Genomic DNA, 18095 nt, shown 5'->3' on the forward strand with positions numbered 1-18095 from the left:
CTTTGGAAAGGTGAGATCAAAAGGAACAACTTTCATGTTAAACACTTTTTCATTTGGAGCTTGGAACTTGGAGAAATTTGAGGTGGAAGTTTGGAAATATTTGACATATCAAAATTTTTCTAAGTCTCAAGCCATATGTCTCAATATTCCACCTTGCTTAACTTTTCATAGGAGCTTCAAATGAGAAAAGTGTCTTTATCAAAGTTGTAGCTCTCTCAAGGAACTTCAACATGGTCACAAATTTCATGTCATTTGGATTTGAAATGATAGAGTTATGCATTTTTGAAGTTTGGAAAATCACTTGATCAATGGTATAGGTTAAAAGTGACCTATAATGTAACCTCATATCACATGCTCAAAAAAGTTGAATTAGCTCCCACTCCAAACATAAAAGTTGAAGTAGACACATTGAATTTGATTTTGCAACTTGTAAATATTTCATCTCATAAAAATTGAGCAAGTTATGGCTTTGGGAAGTTGACTTTCACATTAGGGTTTAGACAAAATGACCTATAATGTTTCAACATAGAAAATGATTTTCCAAGAAAAACTAGCTCTAGGTCTAAACATGAAAGTTGTATGGAATGTCATTTAGAGTAAGGTTTCTATTGGAATCATTTTCATATGGTGAAAATTGTAGGAGATAGGGTCTAGGGAGACCCAGTTTTGATCAGATGAATCCATCTGGCCAACCACCATCAACCAACTTGCTAATTTTCAATTCTATTGACTTTCTTGGCTCATGGTAGATCACATATGCATAATATAATGAAATTTGAAGTGTCTCTTGAGAAATTTGATCAATTGGTGAGATAGCTTGTTGGAGAAGTTACTCAAGATACATAGTCAAACTAGGGTTTCCAAGGCAAATCACCCTCAAACTCTTGAAGAAAACTTGATCAATATAACATGTAGAGAACATTGGGACTCACATGTGATTTTCATAATCATTATTGAATCAATTCTTGGTTGTGATCTTTGTTCATGAGGGTCTCAAACCCTAGATGTGATCTTGATGAATCAATGAGATCATGCCCTACCTACAAAAGAGTTAGACAAATACAAAGACATATTTTTGGTATTTTGGTTAGTGAAATGATAAAATACAAGTATGATATAATCACAAAGTGTTTGGGTATCTCTCCCAAAACAAACCCAATGAAAAGGGGTAAGGAGGATGACAAGGTATGATCCTAATGCTAATGCTTATGATGGAATTACATGAGGGATCTTATGGTCAAAATTGGGGTCTTACAGCTGCCCCTATTTAAGGACATTCTAACTGAGGAGGCGAAGGTTAAAATCTTCAGGTTGACTCAATATAATGGGTTTAAATAACAACATATAGAAACAAATTTTGGTCCCTAAGAGGCCTCATGATGCATATGATATGAATGCAAAAGTTAATGCTTTGTGGGGAAATATTGCCACAAAGTAAAAAGAAATCAGAGAGACTGAAAATCCGCAGGAGCATAATGCATTCCATAAGGAAAGCTCACTGGGGAGACAAAGACTCTGAGGGGATAAAAAGGGGCTTATGCGTAGGCCAGACCATGACTTAAAAATACTGGGGGACTCGAGGATATCCATATAAAAATGGAAAGACTCAGTTGGGGAAACAAACATCTGTAGGGGATACAGATAAGTCAGGATAAAACTGAGGTACTCGAATCATGCAGGGGAACAACGATTTCACTAAGGAAATGCACACTCAACTCAACTGGGGAGAAATAAAATTTCAACACAGGAGGAGCAGAAATTTATTATCTACTACCTGTTACTAGGTAAGGAGATAATAAAGATCTGACAGAGAGAACATCAGTCATCGATTAAGATGAACATATCAAGGATGACTCGCTGAGGAAATTCCAGGAGGGAGTATTCATTACTAGTTACTGGGTAAGAATAACCTTGCTAGGGAAGAGTGCGGAAAATAGGATTTACAACTACCAGTTACTGGGCAGAAGACCAAGGGTGAGAGTATCCATCATCGGTTAGGATGAACATATCAAGGATAAACTCAACAAGGAAGAAAATCCGTCATCGGTTAGGATGAACATATCAAGGATAGACTTGCCTGGAAATGTCAAGGAGGATACCCGTCATCGATTAGGATGAACATATCAAGGATATACCAACTGAACAAAAAGGGAGGAATTACATCTATCGAAAACTGGATAGAAAATTGTCGGAGAGAAAATCCGTCACCGGTTAGGATGAACATATCAAGGATTATCTCTACGAGGGGACAAAGCAGGATTTACAACTACCGGTTACTGGGTAGAAACCATCAAAGAGAAAATTCGTCACCGGTTAAGATGAACATATCAAGGATAGACTCTGAAAAGGGGAGTAAAAATAGGGATTACATCTATCAGTTACTGGATAGAATACCAAAGAAGAGAAAATACGTCACTGGTTAAAGTGAGCATATCAAGGATAAACTCCGCACATGGGAAAAAGTAGGATTTACAACTACTGGTTACTGAGCAGAAAACCACAAGGAGACGAAAACCCGTCATCGATTAAGATGAACATATCAAGGATTAACTCTCTGAGGAACCAAAATAGGGATTACAACTACCTTCTTACTGGGTAGAATACCAAAAGTGAGAATATACGTCACTGGTTAAAGTGAATATATCAAGGATAGACTCCTGCGGAGGGGGGGGGGGGAGAAAAGATATCTCTCACCAGTTAAGGTGAACATATCAAGGATATATTTCCTGGGGACTCCACTGAGGAGAAAAAAGGTACTTTTGCCGGGTATTGGGCAAGAAGTAACAAAATGCAAACTAAGAAGAATATTACCAGAGAGAGCCAGAGGGTCTATCTTTCTCTAGTATGCCTCAGCCTTCCGGTGCTTGGAAGAAGATTGTTGATCAGCTTGTCCTTAAGAAGGCTCAGATGAAGACATCTTTTGAATCTGAGATTCGACGTATCCGAAGGAAGTACGCACCCGCAGCCAGATCATTTGATACTGTTGTTAGGGGATCCTTAAGATGGTTAGTTTCCTTTTCTCTTATATTTGTATTTTGGTTTCTGAAATTGTACTCAGTGTAATCCTTCCAAATTATATGAATAAAAGAGATTTTTATGGTCAATCAAATTGTTATTATCATATATTTGCAAATAAAATAGTATGTTCCTTGAAAACAAAAATAAACAAAACATTGCATTTCATGCATCATTTGCATAACAAGATTCTTCTGCCAGATGTCTTATCGGTTATTCTTTTGTGCTTTAGCCAAGCTGACTCACCGATACAACACTTGCGTCAATCAACCAAGAATTATGGAGCACTTAGAGCAAGAGAACCGAGAATTGAAGGATGAGATTGCTCGTCTAACTACTATGGTGGAATCTGTTCTAGCTGCTCAGAACCATTGTTCTCCCACTCTTGCAACTCCTCCTCCTCAGAAGACTGTTACCTCAGAGGTTGTTGCCTCAACTATGCATGTCGCTGCTACTCAACCTGGTCCAACTATGCCTGCTAGATTCCCGTGGGGAATGCCACCAAATTTCATGCGTGAAAGGTTTGCGCCTACTTTTGCTTCCATGTCGGCATCTAGCCCGGTCATGTCCGTGCCGTCTCTAGTCATCCACACTCTACCTCGTGTTAAGGATACCATCTACCATTCTGAGCCGTCTGAGGGTCCGGATGTTTATGAAAAGATGGACGAGATGAAGAATCAGTTCCTTGAGATGTGAAAGGAATTGAAGATATTGAGAGGAAAGGACTTGTTCGGTAAAAGTGTTGCTGAACTTTGCTTAGTGCCGAATGTCAAGATCCCGGTGAAGTTCAAAGTCCCTGACTTCGAAAAGTATAAGGGAAATACTTGTCCACTTAGCCATCTTGTTATGTATGCCAGGAAAATGTCAACGCAAATTGATAATGATCAGTTATTGATTCACTACTTCTAAGGCAGTCTGAATGGTGTCGTTTTTAGGTGGTATATGGGAATAGATAGTGCTAGTGTTTGCACATTTAACAATTTGGGTGAAGCTTTTATGAAAAAGTATAAGTACAACATGGACATAGCGCCTGATAGAGACCAGCTAAGGTCTATGTCTCAAAAGGACAAGGAGACGTTCAAAGAGTATGCTTAGAGGTGGAGAGAGCTTGCTGCTCAAATCAATCCTCCGTTGGAAGAAAAGGAGATGACCAAGATTTTCCTTAAGACCCTAAGTTTGTTTTATTACGAACGAATACTTGCTAGTGCCCCCAGTGATTTTACCGAAATGGTAAACATGGGGATGAGGTTGGAGGAAGGAGTCCGAGAGGGATGTCTGTCTAAGGAAGAGGTGTCATCAAGCAAGAAGAATGGAAGCAGTTTTTCCAGAAAGAAGGAAGGTGAAACCAATGCAGTGTCACTAGGGAGGCAGAGGAGGCCTCATGTCAAAAGAAATCCGCAACCGCGTCAGCATCATCACCAAGTCTCATCAATTATTCCAGTATTTCCAAATAATCAATCAGTACCAGTTCAACAACAACGTCAACAACAGCCACAACAAAGAACCAACAACTACAACAACAATAATAATAATCAACAATAACAAAACTTCGAGAGGAAGAAGGTCCCTTTTGACCCCATTCCTATGTCATATGCCAAGCTTTACCCGTCTTTGGTTCTCAAGAACCTACTCCAGCCAAGGAATCCACCTCAAATTCCAGAACCAATTCCATGGTGGTATAAGCCCGAACTCCGTTGTGCCTTTCACCAAGGAGCTCCCGACCATGATATCGAGAATTGTTACCCATTGAAGTATGAGGTACAAAAGCTTGTAAAGAGTGGAATGGTGTCCTTTGAGGATCGTGCGCCAAATGTAAAATCCAATTCATTGTCCGCTCATGGTAATTCCTCTGTCAATATGGTATATGGTTGTCCAGGAAATTTCAGAGTCTTCGATGTACAACGTGTTCGTAGGTCCTTGGTGGAGATGCATAGTACCTTGTGTACCATAAGTGATTGCGAGCACGACCATGACGGTTGTGCAATTTGCAATGTAAAACACTGTGGGTGCTTGATCGTCAAGAGAGATATCTTGAAGTTGATGGACGAGAATGTAATCCAAATTCAACAGTCGAGGGATATAGATGATGTCAATGTAATTGTTCCAGTGTTTAAGACCCCTGAGCGGGTAGTGATTCAGTTTGACAGTAGCAGCAGTAACAACGTCAATAGATCGGTATCATCGTTAGTAATACGGTTAGCAGGCCCTGTCTCGTATGCATCCGATAGAGCTGTTCAATATCAGTATAATGCTACCATGGCAGAGAATGGTCAAGAGGTTTCGTTGCCTACAACCAATTCTGTTGTGAATATTGTCGATATTGCGAAGGTGACCCATAGTGGTTGTGTATTTGGTCCTGTTTTCTCGAAGAATGTAGAAGATGTGCCTGTTGGTAAGAAGGTTGATGTACCTGTAGTAAATCCAGTTAGTGCTCCAATGTGTGAGTCTGGTGAATCCAGCAGATTGAAGTCTAATGATGATGATGAGGTATTGAGATTAATTAAGAAGAGTGAATTTAATGTGGTGGAGCAGCTGCTCCAAACTCCTTCTAAGATTTTAGTGTTGTCTCTGCTGATGAATTCTGAAGTGCACAGAGAAGCATTACAAAGAGTGTTGGAGCAAGCCTACGTCGAGCATGATGTAACTGTGGATCAGTTTGACCACATTGTGGCTAACATTACTTCCTGCAACAACTTGAGTTTCTATGATGAAGAACTTCCTGGGGAAGGCAGAAATCACAATCTGGCACTACATATATCGATGAATTGCAAGGAAGATGCATTTTCAAATGTCAATATTATCCTACCAAGGCGCCCCAATGAGGTATAGTGGTGTGATTGTCAGAGCTTTTGATGGTTCTCGCAAGACCTTCATTGGTGAAGTGGACCTTCCAGTAAAGATGGGTCCGAGTGATTTTCAAATTAATTTTCAAGTAATGGATATCTACCCGGCCTATAGCTGTTTGTTGGGAAGGCCATGGATCCATGAAGCTGGAGCTGTAACATCCACTATGCACCAGAAGTTGAAATTTGTAAAGAATGGCAAACTTGTCATTGTGGGTGGAGAAAAAGCATTGCTAGTAAGCCATCTGTCGTCCTTTTCATATGTGGAAGCTGAGGAAGAGGTAGGAACTCCGTTCCAGGCCTTATCAATTTCTGAAGAAAAGAAAATTAGGGCACCCATGTCTTCTTTTAAGGATGCTCAGAGAGTTGTTGAGCCAGGCAGTACAGACCAGTGGGGCCGTATGGTAGAAGTCTGCGAGAACAAGAACAGGGTCGGGTTGGGATTTCAATGAGGGCCATCCAATGCTAAAGTTGAAGAAGTGAAACCGAGTTTCCGTAGCAGAGGGTTCATCCATGGTAATGAACAACACTCAACTGTTGTGATTGAAGGCGATGAAGATGAAGACTGCGCCAACTTTCTGATGCATGGCAAGACTTGCAACAATTGGGTTGCTGTTGATGTTCCTGTTATTGTCCATCGCTCTAAGTAATTTTTTTTCACTATTTTAAGAAAAATCCTCCTCCTATGCCTAAGGGAGAAGTGAACATTGTTGGGCATTTCTCAATTATCATCAATAAAATGTAATTCTATTCATCCACATCTATGATGTTTTATTTTTACTTTTTGCTGTTCTGAAAATGGTAATCACAAAAAACATAAATAAATAATAATTGTTCATCTGCATAATATTTGGTCACAATTCAATTCTCTAAAATCAAAATATCAAATCATTATGCATGTTGGTTTCCAAACCCATTGAATACAATGATCCTACCCCTTCTCCAAACTTTGAGTTTCCTGTGTTTGAGGCTGAGGAAGAGATTGATGATGAAGTATCTGATGAATTGTCTCACCTACTTGAGCACGAGGAAAAATTCATTCAGTCGTTCGAAGAGAAGATTGAGTTAGTCAACTTGGGTTCCGAAGATGATGTGAAGGAAGTCAAGATTGGGTCTCAACTGTGTCTAGAGATTAAGAAGGGATTGATTGATCTCCTCTGAGAGTATTTAGATGTGTTTGCCTGGTCCTATCAAGACATGCCTGGTTTGGATTCTGAGATTGTGGAGCATAGATTGCCATTGAAGCCAGAATACCCATCGGTCAAGCAGAAGTTGAGGATGACTCATCCTGATATGGCAGTAAAGATCAAAGAAGAAGTGCAAAAGTAGATCAATGTCGGTTTCCTTGTTACCGCTGAGTATCCGCAGTGGGTGTCCAATATTGTGCCTGTTCCAAAGAAGGCAAAATATCAAGCTAAGCATATCCTTGATCTGATTCACACCGACATATGTGGGCCAATCACGCCAGAATCTTCCAGTAGCAAAAGATACTTTATTTCCTTCATCGACGATTACTCACGAAAGACATGGGTTTATTTACTGAAAGAAAAGTCTGAAGCATTCGAGGTGTTCAAAAGGTTCAAGGTAATGGTGGAGAAGGAAACCGACATACACATTAAAGCAGTTCGATCAGATAGAGGTGGTGAGTATACTTCGACAGCTTTTATGAAGTATTGTGAAGAGCAGGGTATAAGGAGATTTCTAACTGCAGCATACTCACCTCAACAAAATGGGGTGGCTGAAAGGAAGAATCGAACAGTCCTTGACATGGTTCGTTCAATGCTTAAAAGCAAGAACATGCCAAAGGAATTTTGGGCAGAAGCTGTACAATGTGCCATTTATGTTCAGAATCGATGTCCACATTCGAAGTTAGAAGATCAAACACCACAAGAAGCGTGGAGCGGACAGAAGCCAACAGTCTCTCATCTCAAAGTATTTGGAAGTGTTGCTTATGCACACGTACCAGATCAACAAAGAACGAAACTTGAAGACAAAAGTCAGAAATACATATTCATTGGGTATGATGAGAAAACAAAAGGGTGCAAGCTATTTGATCCCATAAGAAAGAAGGTGATAGTGAGTAGAGACGTTCGAATAAACGAAGCAAGTAAGTGGGACTGGAACAGTTCGACAGAAGCTGTTGTCGAAGTTGAAGAATCATTTGTCGCTGTACCATCAAACATTTCGACAAAACTTGAAGATTCTGACAATGAGGATGAACCTACACAACCCAGAATGCGAAGTTTGCAAGATCTGTATGATTCGACAAGTGAAGTGCACCTTGTATGTCTCTTGGCAGATGCTGAAAACATCAGTTTTGAAGAAGCAGTACGAGACAAGAAGTGGAAAAGTGCCATGGACGAAGAGATGAGGGCGATTATCCACAACAACACTTGGGAGCTAGTTGAATTGCCAAAAGGTAGTCAACCCATTGGTGTAAAGTGGGTATTCAAGAAAAAGATGAACGCTCAAGGAGAAATAGAACGATACAAAGCTAGACTTGTTGCGAAGGGATACAAACAGAAAGCAGGAGTTGATTATGACGAAGTATTTGCACCTGTTGCAAGAATGGAGACAATTCGATTACTCATATCTCAAGCTGATCAATTCAAATGGCCAATATTTCAAATGGATGTCAAAACAGCTTTTCTAAATGGTGTACTAGAAGAAGAAGTCTATGTCGAACAACCACTCAGGTACATGAAAGCTGGAGAAGAGAAGAAGGTACTGAAATTGAAGAAAGCGCTGTATGGGCTGAAGCAAGCACCGCGGGCATGGAACACACGTATCGACACATATTTCAAGGAGAACGGGTTCGAGCAATGTCCGTACGAACATGCCCTCTATGTGAAGAAGAATGAAAAGAATGTATTACTTGTTGCTCTCTATGTTGATGATCTTATTTTTCTGGGCAGTAATGATCAGATGATAGAAGAATTCAAAAGCACAATGACACGTGAATTCGAGATGACAGACTTAGGCCTGATGAGATTCTTTCTTGGTCTGGAGGTTCGACAAAAAGAAACAGGAATCTTCATTTCACAAGAAAAATATGCAAAAGAAATCTTGAAAAGATATAAGATGGAAAGCTGTAATCCGGCTTCGACGCCAATGGAACCAGGAACAAAACTGTCGAAATTTGATGGAGGAGAACGTGTCGAAGCAGGAAAATATCGAAGTTTGGTAGGAAGTCTTCTCTATCTCACATGTACAAGACCAGACATCTCATTAAGTGTAGGCATTGTAAGTCGATTCATGGAGGAGCCAGTTTACACACATTGGAAAGCATTGAAGCGAATTCTGAGGTACATCCAAGGAACAACGTCACTTGGGATGTTTTACTCGAATTCAGACAAATACAAGTTGGTTGGTTACTCTGACAGTGATTGGTGCGGAGACATAGACGATCGAAAAAGCACTTCCGGATATGTGTTTTTCATGGGAAATACTGCATTCACTTGGCTTTCTAAAAAGCAGCCAATAGTAACACTTTCGACATGTGAAGCAGAATATGTAGCAGCATCCTGGTGCGTTTGTCATGCAATATGGCTCAGAAGATTGATGAGTAAAATGGAGCTAGAACAGAAAGATGCTACAATAATACACGTTGACAACAGGTCAGCAATTGAGTTAGCAAAGAACCCAGTAAACCATGAAAGGAGCAAACACATTGACGTTCGCTTCCACTTCATTCGAGAACACGTGAAGGAAGGAAATGTCGAATTGAAGCATGTAGCAAGTAAGGACCAAGCAACAGATATTTTCACAAAACCACTATCAAAGGAAATCTTCGACAGAGGCAAGAAGTTGATAGGCATGATGAATAGAAGAAACATTTAAGTTTACAGAGGAGTTTTGTTGAATAAACTTTAAATGTCATCATTAATGGGCTTTTATTAATAAGTTAATGGAGAGTTTTGGAAGGTCAAAAGACAGTGGCCAAAATTAATAGTATTTACAATATTTCATGTTTCCTAGAATATCTAAAGTCTATGAGTCTGTATAAAGACCAAAACGTATTCTAATGAAAATACAGAAGTTACAATAGATTTGTCTCCTTTCTCACAAAATGTGCCTCCTAGATCTTTGACCCTCCCACAAACAAATTAAGCCATGTGTTGGCAAGTTGAGTGAGTGTATGATCCTCATCAATCTGCTGCATAATCCAAAATTGTCTCTCGGCATAATCAGACCTATGCATATTAATGAAGATTTGCACATTCAAAGCATTCAGTTCCATGGTTCCGCCGACATTAGTATATTTCAGTGCCTCATTGAAATCCTGTTCACACAAAAAATAATTCTAGTAACGAGTCTCAAGGTAGCGTTGTTTCCAATAGTAGGATCAGCGAACCATTCTTTGATGCCAGAGACAGCAGATTCCTTGGAATCGAGAGATGAGAAATAGAGAGCAAGCAATTTAACGACCTTGAGAGGCGTAGGAGAAAAATCATTGATTTCGGAGATGCCGAACTAAAATTGAACGAGTGCAATGTAACAGTGGTAGACAAGAGTATCGCGCTCGACGACGTCATCTTGAGGGAGGATGTTAATTTCGCTGCTGTTGATTGCAACTTGTGTGTGTCGAGGTAGAAGTTGTTACGGAGGTTGAACAAATGATCTGGTGTAGCTATTGATCGGTGGATCTAGATCTTGGATGATTGCTACAATAGATTCAGATTTGCAGAGGGAGAAGAGGGCGGCGACGAAGCGAGTTCACGGTTGTTGCAGGTGAAGCGAGTCGGAGAATGCTTCAATCAAAAGCGATTGGTATTTGGGAGAAAAGTTGAAGGTTGACAGTTATTGTAGGTGTTTCACGGTAGTGTGGACGACGAAGGTTGTTGTGTGTGGCGATGTTGTATGTCGTCGGAAAATCTCGCGGCGGTCGCCGGAGGAAGGAAGACGGTGGCAAATGGGTGATTCACAGGTTGGGTTTGTTGAAGTTGAAGGAAGAGGGAGGAAAAGTAATGGTGGTGCGTGTTGTCGGGTTGTATGTGTGTTTGACGGAGGAGGTTATGGAATTTGAATGTTGAGGAAAAAAAGAGATGACGGGTTCTTCTGTGAGAGAGAGAAGATGAGCTTTTTAAGGGCGTGGGTCACAAAAGCCATGGAAAGATGGTTGCGGTTGTTTTTTTTTTAGAGAAAAGATCCATTGGAGATAGGATGCATGTCAATCTGTGAATGGCTGGAGGGTGAGAGGTGTCTAGGTTGTGTTTTAGCCAATGGGACGTGTGTCCACGCCATGTTCCCCTCTTTTGTCATATGTACTCTGTGAGAGGGATTGCTAGTTGGCAATGGGGAAGTGGGTTTGTATAGCTGATAATTATCCCATGTTGTTGGAGAGAAAAACTTTTTCTTTTGGGGTGAGATGACCACGTGGCATGCTCCAAATGGAAAAATGATGGATATTTTTTTGCCATTTTCTTAATCTTGTATAATAAATTAAATTAACAACTCATGACTTCAAAAATTGATAAAAAATAGATGTTGCAATAAAAATTTAAAGAAAACATACAAATAATTCTAAATAATTATATCGATTATTTTTACTAAAAAGTGTAAATAAATAAATAAAAATAATAAAAACTTGGCACAAAAATGTTTTTAAAAAAATAAACTGAATGCATTAAAATGATCAGCGGGAAATAAATCTCTCGGAAAAATACAATGTTTGGTTTAATTTTTGAAATAAATTTTGACCGATTAAACATACATAGACAGATCAAAATGCGATTGAAAAAAGTTGTTGAAAAATATAACGAACACACCAGAATAAAACTACGCAAACCATATATTAATAATACTGATGTTTGCAAGCTTAATTTTGAAACTTTTCACCCGCTGGTTTTACACGTATTTGAGGAATGATTTAACCAATTTGTCTTTATATTCGAGAATTATTCAGGCTGATATCTTAGGTATCATTCATGATGAAATGCATAATATACCATGCAGGTGATGCAAATTGAAAAATGAAATTGAATTTATAAAAATTTAAAAATGCCCGGACAAAATTGGGGTATGACAGATTTATTCTTCTTGCATCACATCTTCTTAACCATGAGAGGCCAACATGCAAGAAATGGTTCCCACATTTCAAGTTCTTCTACTAGTAGGTATCATTGCATTACTTCATAGTCACGGGATAATGTTAGATTAGTTTATTCATATGCATGTCAATTTGTTCCATTGTTTAGTTCATGTGCTTTTATTCATAACCCTTTTAGTTGTGTTTATGCATAGTTTTATGTAAACTTTAAGGGTTAAGTTATTTATTCATTGATTATGGTTGTAAGGTTACAATTATTATTTTGTAACATGTCGGGTGTAATTTAATTTATTGCAGTTCGTCTGAAGAATTAGAAGGGGGTTGAATGCATTAACCACATGTTAGCATTGTTGATGGGTGAGTTTGATGATCCTAATATTGATGTGGTTAGCAGTGATTCAGATAGTGATGATGAAGATGAACGTGGTGGTGTTGAAGAGTTTAATTGGTAGAAAGAAATGTTTTGGTAATAAAATAATTTTTTTAGTAACAAAAGTTAATTTTTTAAAACTTTGATATGTATTATGAATTTTAAATTGGATGATGCAACATTTTTCCACGAGCGTTGTGAAGAATTTTTTGTATAGGAAACATAGGTTGATAGAGGTAGTAGATGATAACAATGGAAATATGTATTTAGGTGAAGTTCACCTAGCAAGACGAAACAAATTGGAGAAGTTTGTAGGAAATTAGTGGTATGAGTATGCAAAGGCGAAGAAACTAAGAAAAGAAGATGTTATGGATTTTACCGTTCACTTCCCTCCAGAAAGGTTGTATGTATTTTTTGTTAAATCGTTGATTGCATACAAAGTTTGTTGAAGAATGCTTGGTATTGAAAAAATTGTAATGGGTGTTAAGATATTCACATGACAAATAAAATGATGAATATGGATAATTAGTTTTTACATTCGTTTAAGTTCAACTTATGTATTGTTAAAATATTAGCACCATTCAAGGCCTAATTAGAATAGTTGTTGGTTTCTCGAGCTTGATCTTCAAATCCATATTTCATGTTTCTTATGATAATATAGATTATGATTTATTTTTCGACATTTAGAGTTTTATATTAGTTCATAATTAGAGTTTTATATAGATTATGATATATTAATAATGTATAGTATAAAATATTTTCATAAAAATAGGTATTCCTTATATTTGAAATAAGAATGATTAATGAAAGCATATGCAATGAAAAATACAAAATTTGAAAACAATATTGAAAAAGAAGAAGATGAAATAATAAATGTGTCATAAAATAATTAAATATTTAATGGTCATGATAACAATACTAATTAGTTTATGAATAAATAAATAAAATGTAAAAATAAAGAAGGAGAAGTTAGTTGAAACAATGGATTTTGTGTTATTTTGTTTCAATTGGTATATTTAATTGGTATTATGATCTTGTACACTTAGGAAAAGAGGAGTAATTTGTAGTGGAAAGTTTAAAAAATGATAGAATTATAGTAGACAATTTCTTTCATGTGAAACTTATTGTATAATAAATATAAATTGAAATAGAAATGGAAATGACAATGTTGTTTTACGTCAAAGCACATGCAGTATTTATTTGATTGGGCATTTCCATACATGATCTCCAATGTTGATACATGCATGCATGCAAATATTTTTTTTTCACAAGAATACTTTTAAACCAATAAGATCAATTACTCTAATTTTTCATAAAATTTTGATTTGTTTTTATTTTTCTAAAAATAAGCAAATACCTAATTTAGGTTAGTTAAAATTAGAAGGAAAACAAAAAATGCAAAACATAGTAGATTTTTTGTTCCGAAAAAATAATTGTTGTTTTCTGACGTGTTGTATTCTCGTCAAAACAAATTCAATATCCTTAAACAAGCCAAATTTGCACCATCCCTTGTTTCTAGCACATATTTTGTTGTGGTTACTATATTCACTCATACAAGGCAAATCTTGCTCCTTATATAAACCAGTTTCTGTTTCACATTTCATCACCATCATCATTATTATATATTACGTTCACCTTCATCAATTCACTCACCATCATGGCTCATATTTCTCTAGCCATCATCATTTCTCTTTCTTTTTTTTCTCTTGCATTTTCCTTAGACATGTCCATCATCGATTACGATGCAAAACTCGAGGCTTCCAAACCAAATATTCACCTCATGAGAGTCTATGAATCGTGGTTGGTGAAACACGGTAAGGTTTACAATGCATTAGGTGAGAAAGAAAGTAGATTCGAAATCTTCAAAGATAACCTACGGTTTATCGTAACTCACAACAACATGGAGGGTCAAAGTTACAAGCTTGGTCTCACGAAGTTTGCCGATCTCACAAATGAGGAATATCGTTCCATGTTTTTGGGTACAAAAAGTAGAAAATCCAAAGGGTTGTTATCTGGTTCAAAGAAGAGTAATCGTTATGCTTTTCGTGATAATGATGAATTACCAGAATCTGTTGATTGGAGAGAGAAAGGTGCTGTTAATCAGGTCAAAGATCAAGGCCAATGTGGTGAGTTTTTTGTTATGTGTTTGATTTTGTTTGTGAATATTATGAAACATGTGTGAATATTGAATTGAATTTATGATTTTTTTAAGGGAGTTGTTGGGCCTTCTCGACTGTTGGTGCGGTGGAAGGGATCAACCAAATTGTAACTGGTGATCTCGTATCTTTATCTGAACAAGAATTGGTGGATTGTGATAAAACTTATAACATGGGGTGTAATGGTGGTCTCATGGATAATGCTTTTGAATTTATAATGCAAAATGGCGGCATTGATACCGAAGAGGATTATCCTTATCGTGCTAAGGAAAACACATGTGATATAAATAGGGTATTTATGAAACAATGCTTGTATCATTTTTTACATGTGTGTGTCTTTTGTTCTAACATATTGTTTGAGCTATGTATGTGAGTTTTATGTTTTTTCTTCAGAAAAATGCTCGTGTGGTATCTATTGATGGATATGAAGATGTGCCTGAAAATGATGAGAAATCTTTGAAGAAAGCTGCTGCACATCAACCTATTAGTGTTGCCATTGAAGCTGGTGGCAGGGCATTTCAACTTTACCAATCTGTAATCTATCTATCTGTTTATCAATTTTTTCTTCATTGTTTCAGAGATGTTCCTGAAAAATGAGTGTTGTGACAAATGACAAATTTGGCTTTTAATGATGCAGGGTGTTTTTACTGGCATTTGTGGAACTGAACTTGATCACGGTGTTGTGTTGGTTGGATATGGAACTGATAACGGTACCGATTATTGGATTGTGAGAAACTCATGGGGTCCATCATGGGGTGAAAATGGTTACATTAGGTTGGAGAGAAATGTTTTAACAACTAATAATACTGGTAAGTGTGGAATCGCAATGATGGCATCTTATCCTACCAAGAAGGGTTTGAACCCTCCCAATCCTGGTCCTACTCCTCCATCACCCGCATCACCAGCAAAGCCTTCAACTGTATGTGATGAATATTACTCTTGCTCAACTGGAACCACATGTTGTTGCCTTTTTGAGTATGGAAACTTTTGCTTTGCATGGGGATGTTGCCCTACCGAGTCTGCAACTTGTTGCGATGATGGTTCAAGTTGTTGCCCTCATGATTACCCCGTCTGTGATTCTCAAGCCGGAACTTGTCGATTGGTAATGATCCCTTTTTCACTAAAATTTATACATTTACTTATAAAAATTATTCTCTAGTTTTGTGACTTAATGTTTCTTTGATTTCTTTTGTGTCTGCGACAGAGTAAAGAAAATCCATTTGGAGTGAAAGCTTTGAAAAGAATGCCTGCTACAAGAACTTTGAGTTAGAATTAAAGAAAAGTTTCCATGAAAGGAAAAAATTAGTGAGAAAACGTGTTAGAAAATACGCACAAGTTAATAATATATTATGTATATATACAACCAAATAACATTTTTCATATTTTCATTATTTTTCAAATTGTTTGGTGTAAAATTTCTCTAGACCTGCTCAAACATTATGCTATTGTGATATTGATCCTTTTGATAGATTGCATATATTTACATATTCTTGATTCTATCCTTGTTTCATGTTACTTTGTAAAATTTAAAGGAATTTAAAAAGTTTTCTTTGTTGTTGATTTTATAAGTTTCATATATGGATCTTCATAACCAAAACAATAACATAAAATAGATTAGTTATCAGCATCAAAAGCAATAAAACAAAAAGATTATGCTGAAAAGTTTAGTAGTATACTAATCCATTTTGCATAACATTAATAACACAAAAGCTTAAAAGCAGTAAAACAAGCTAGATTTTAAGTGACATATCATATACAAGAGATTGCAATCTCATTATTCATAAAGAGTTAAAATCATGTTATGCAAAACAGAACGTCCTCTACAAAATAACTCACTCACCATCCTAAATTTTTTCAATAAAAGAGCAACACGAAATACAATAACATTATACCTTGCCATTCAGAGCAAAATAAAATACAAAAATGAGATTTAGAGTGAAACTACAACAAAAATGGGGTTTTATGGAATAAATCATTGCCTGATTGGGAACAAACACAAAACACAACAACATTTAGAAAAAGAAATGAATTTATGTTGAAACTGCAAATTCATATAAGGGAGTTGAAATTCAAATGGAGAAGAAATGATAATGATCAAACTGGAGAAATTGATATCGTAATATTCTAACCGAACAATCTTGCGATGTAGGAAAGATTCTGGAGTGTTATGTCTTATTGAAACCAATTCTTAATAAATGTTTATCTTTGAAAGTTTGAAGCTTTATTTTGCATTCACATTTACGTATTATAGTGTTTTTATCCATAGTGACATACATTAATTTTGAAAAACATGTTCTATAATGTAAGAATCTCATTACATATGCAAGCCTTACTGAATCAATATATATTGAGATATGTGGAGTATTAATAGAAGCAATTGATTAAGCGTTGTATAATTCTCTACATAAAAAAATGTAATAGAAAAATTTATTAAACTTGTGTCAACAAAACGTGAATCAAGGAGGATAATGGGGTTATCTTTAAAATACAACAACATTACATTGCATCTTTCAAGGAAAATAAACCCCTTTTATTACTTATCGTAGAGTAAAGCTACAACAAACAAAAATGGGATTCAAAATGAAACTATAGAAAAATAAAGTTTTGTTGAATAAACTATTATTGGATTAAGAACAAACACAAAATACACCAACATTTAGAGAAAAAAATTATGCTAAAAATGCAAGTTCGTCCAAGGACTGGTAATTGAAAAGAGAAAAATTGAAAGTGATCAAACTACAGAAGTAGGTATTGTAGTATTTTTTATCCATTGTGACATACATTAATTTTGAAAAGCGCGTTTTATAATGTAAAAATCTCATTACATATGCAAGCCTTAATGAATCAAGATATATTGAGATATGTGAAGTATTAATAGACGCAGTTGACACATGAATTAAGTAGGATAATGGGGTTATGCTTTAAAATACAACAACATCACACCGCACATTTCAAGGAAAATAAACCCCTTTTATTACTTATCATGGAGTTAAACTTAGGAACAAACACAAAGTACACCAACATTTAGAAAACAAAACGAATTTATGCTAAAAATGAAAGTTCATACCGAGAGTCACAATTCAAAGGAGAAAAAACGAAAATGATCAAACTACAAAAATCGATATCACAATTTTCTAACAAAAAGATCTTGAAATTTAGGAAGGCTTCAAATGTGGTAGGGATTTCTTATTGTTTCTTTCATAAAAAACAATGTAACAAATAATAATCACAACAATGTATTATCATGAAGTGCATATGGTGTAGTGATATTATAGTACCTTCTCATGGTACTGATAAGGGTTCAATTTACATTGATGCATATTTTTAGGTAATATTGAATGTGTAATTAATATTGGCAATTTAGTAGAACTCTTTTATTCCTACATGCACCATTATCATTGCACGCGTAGAAAATTCAAGGTCGTTGTTAGTCCATATGGTTTTAAGAGTGACATTGTGTTGGTTTTTCATCATTTGAACAAAGGATTAAAACATGTGTGGCTACTTCAAATTTATATATAAGATGATCCATGTGACATAAGTAATTATGTCCGTGGACATAAGTAATATATATAGGCCCCCCAAATGTCAAAATGTAAAAGTTAAAACATGATATTAGTATGTGAAAAAATAATAGAATACGACAATTTTTTTTTGTTTTA

At 36.4% G+C, this 18095-nt stretch overlaps 1 protein-coding gene and 1 pseudogene across 1 annotated transcript; one reads left to right on the forward strand and one right to left on the reverse strand.

Annotated features, from left to right (window-relative positions):
• Nucleotides 1–9936: 9936 nt before the first annotated feature.
• On the reverse strand, nucleotides 9937–11649 carry LOC127082455 (coatomer subunit epsilon-1-like; annotated as a pseudogene).
• Nucleotides 11650–13902: 2253 nt separating this feature from the next.
• LOC127087136 (probable cysteine protease RD21B) lies at nucleotides 13903–15824 on the forward strand. The gene is made up of 5 exons (XM_051027993.1): nucleotides 13903–14403; nucleotides 14490–14725; nucleotides 14827–14967; nucleotides 15071–15535; nucleotides 15638–15824. Exons 1-5 carry the CDS (start codon nucleotides 13935–13937, stop codon nucleotides 15701–15703), a joined length of 1377 nt encoding a protein of 458 aa, XP_050883950.1. The 5' UTR covers nucleotides 13903–13934; the 3' UTR covers nucleotides 15704–15824.
• Nucleotides 15825–18095: the final 2271 nt, after the last annotated feature.

Source organism: Lathyrus oleraceus, chromosome 5, assembly GCF_024323335.1.
Source record: "Lathyrus oleraceus cultivar Zhongwan6 chromosome 5, CAAS_Psat_ZW6_1.0, whole genome shotgun sequence".
In the NCBI taxonomy this organism is placed as follows: Eukaryota; Viridiplantae; Streptophyta; class Magnoliopsida; order Fabales; family Fabaceae; genus Lathyrus; species Lathyrus oleraceus.

Bases quoted from the DNA above. Each gene is read 5' to 3' on its own strand.
- LOC127087136 (XM_051027993.1), top strand. From the start codon at position 13,935: ATGGCTCATATTTCTCTAGCCATCATCATTTCTCTTTCTTTTTTTTCT. The intron at 14,726-14,826 runs GTATTTATGAAA...TTTTTTCTTCAG, and splicing joins ACACATGTGATATAAATAGG to AAAAATGCTCGTGTGGTATC. The intron at 14,968-15,070 runs GTAATCTATCTA...TTAATGATGCAG, and splicing joins CATTTCAACTTTACCAATCT to GGTGTTTTTACTGGCATTTG.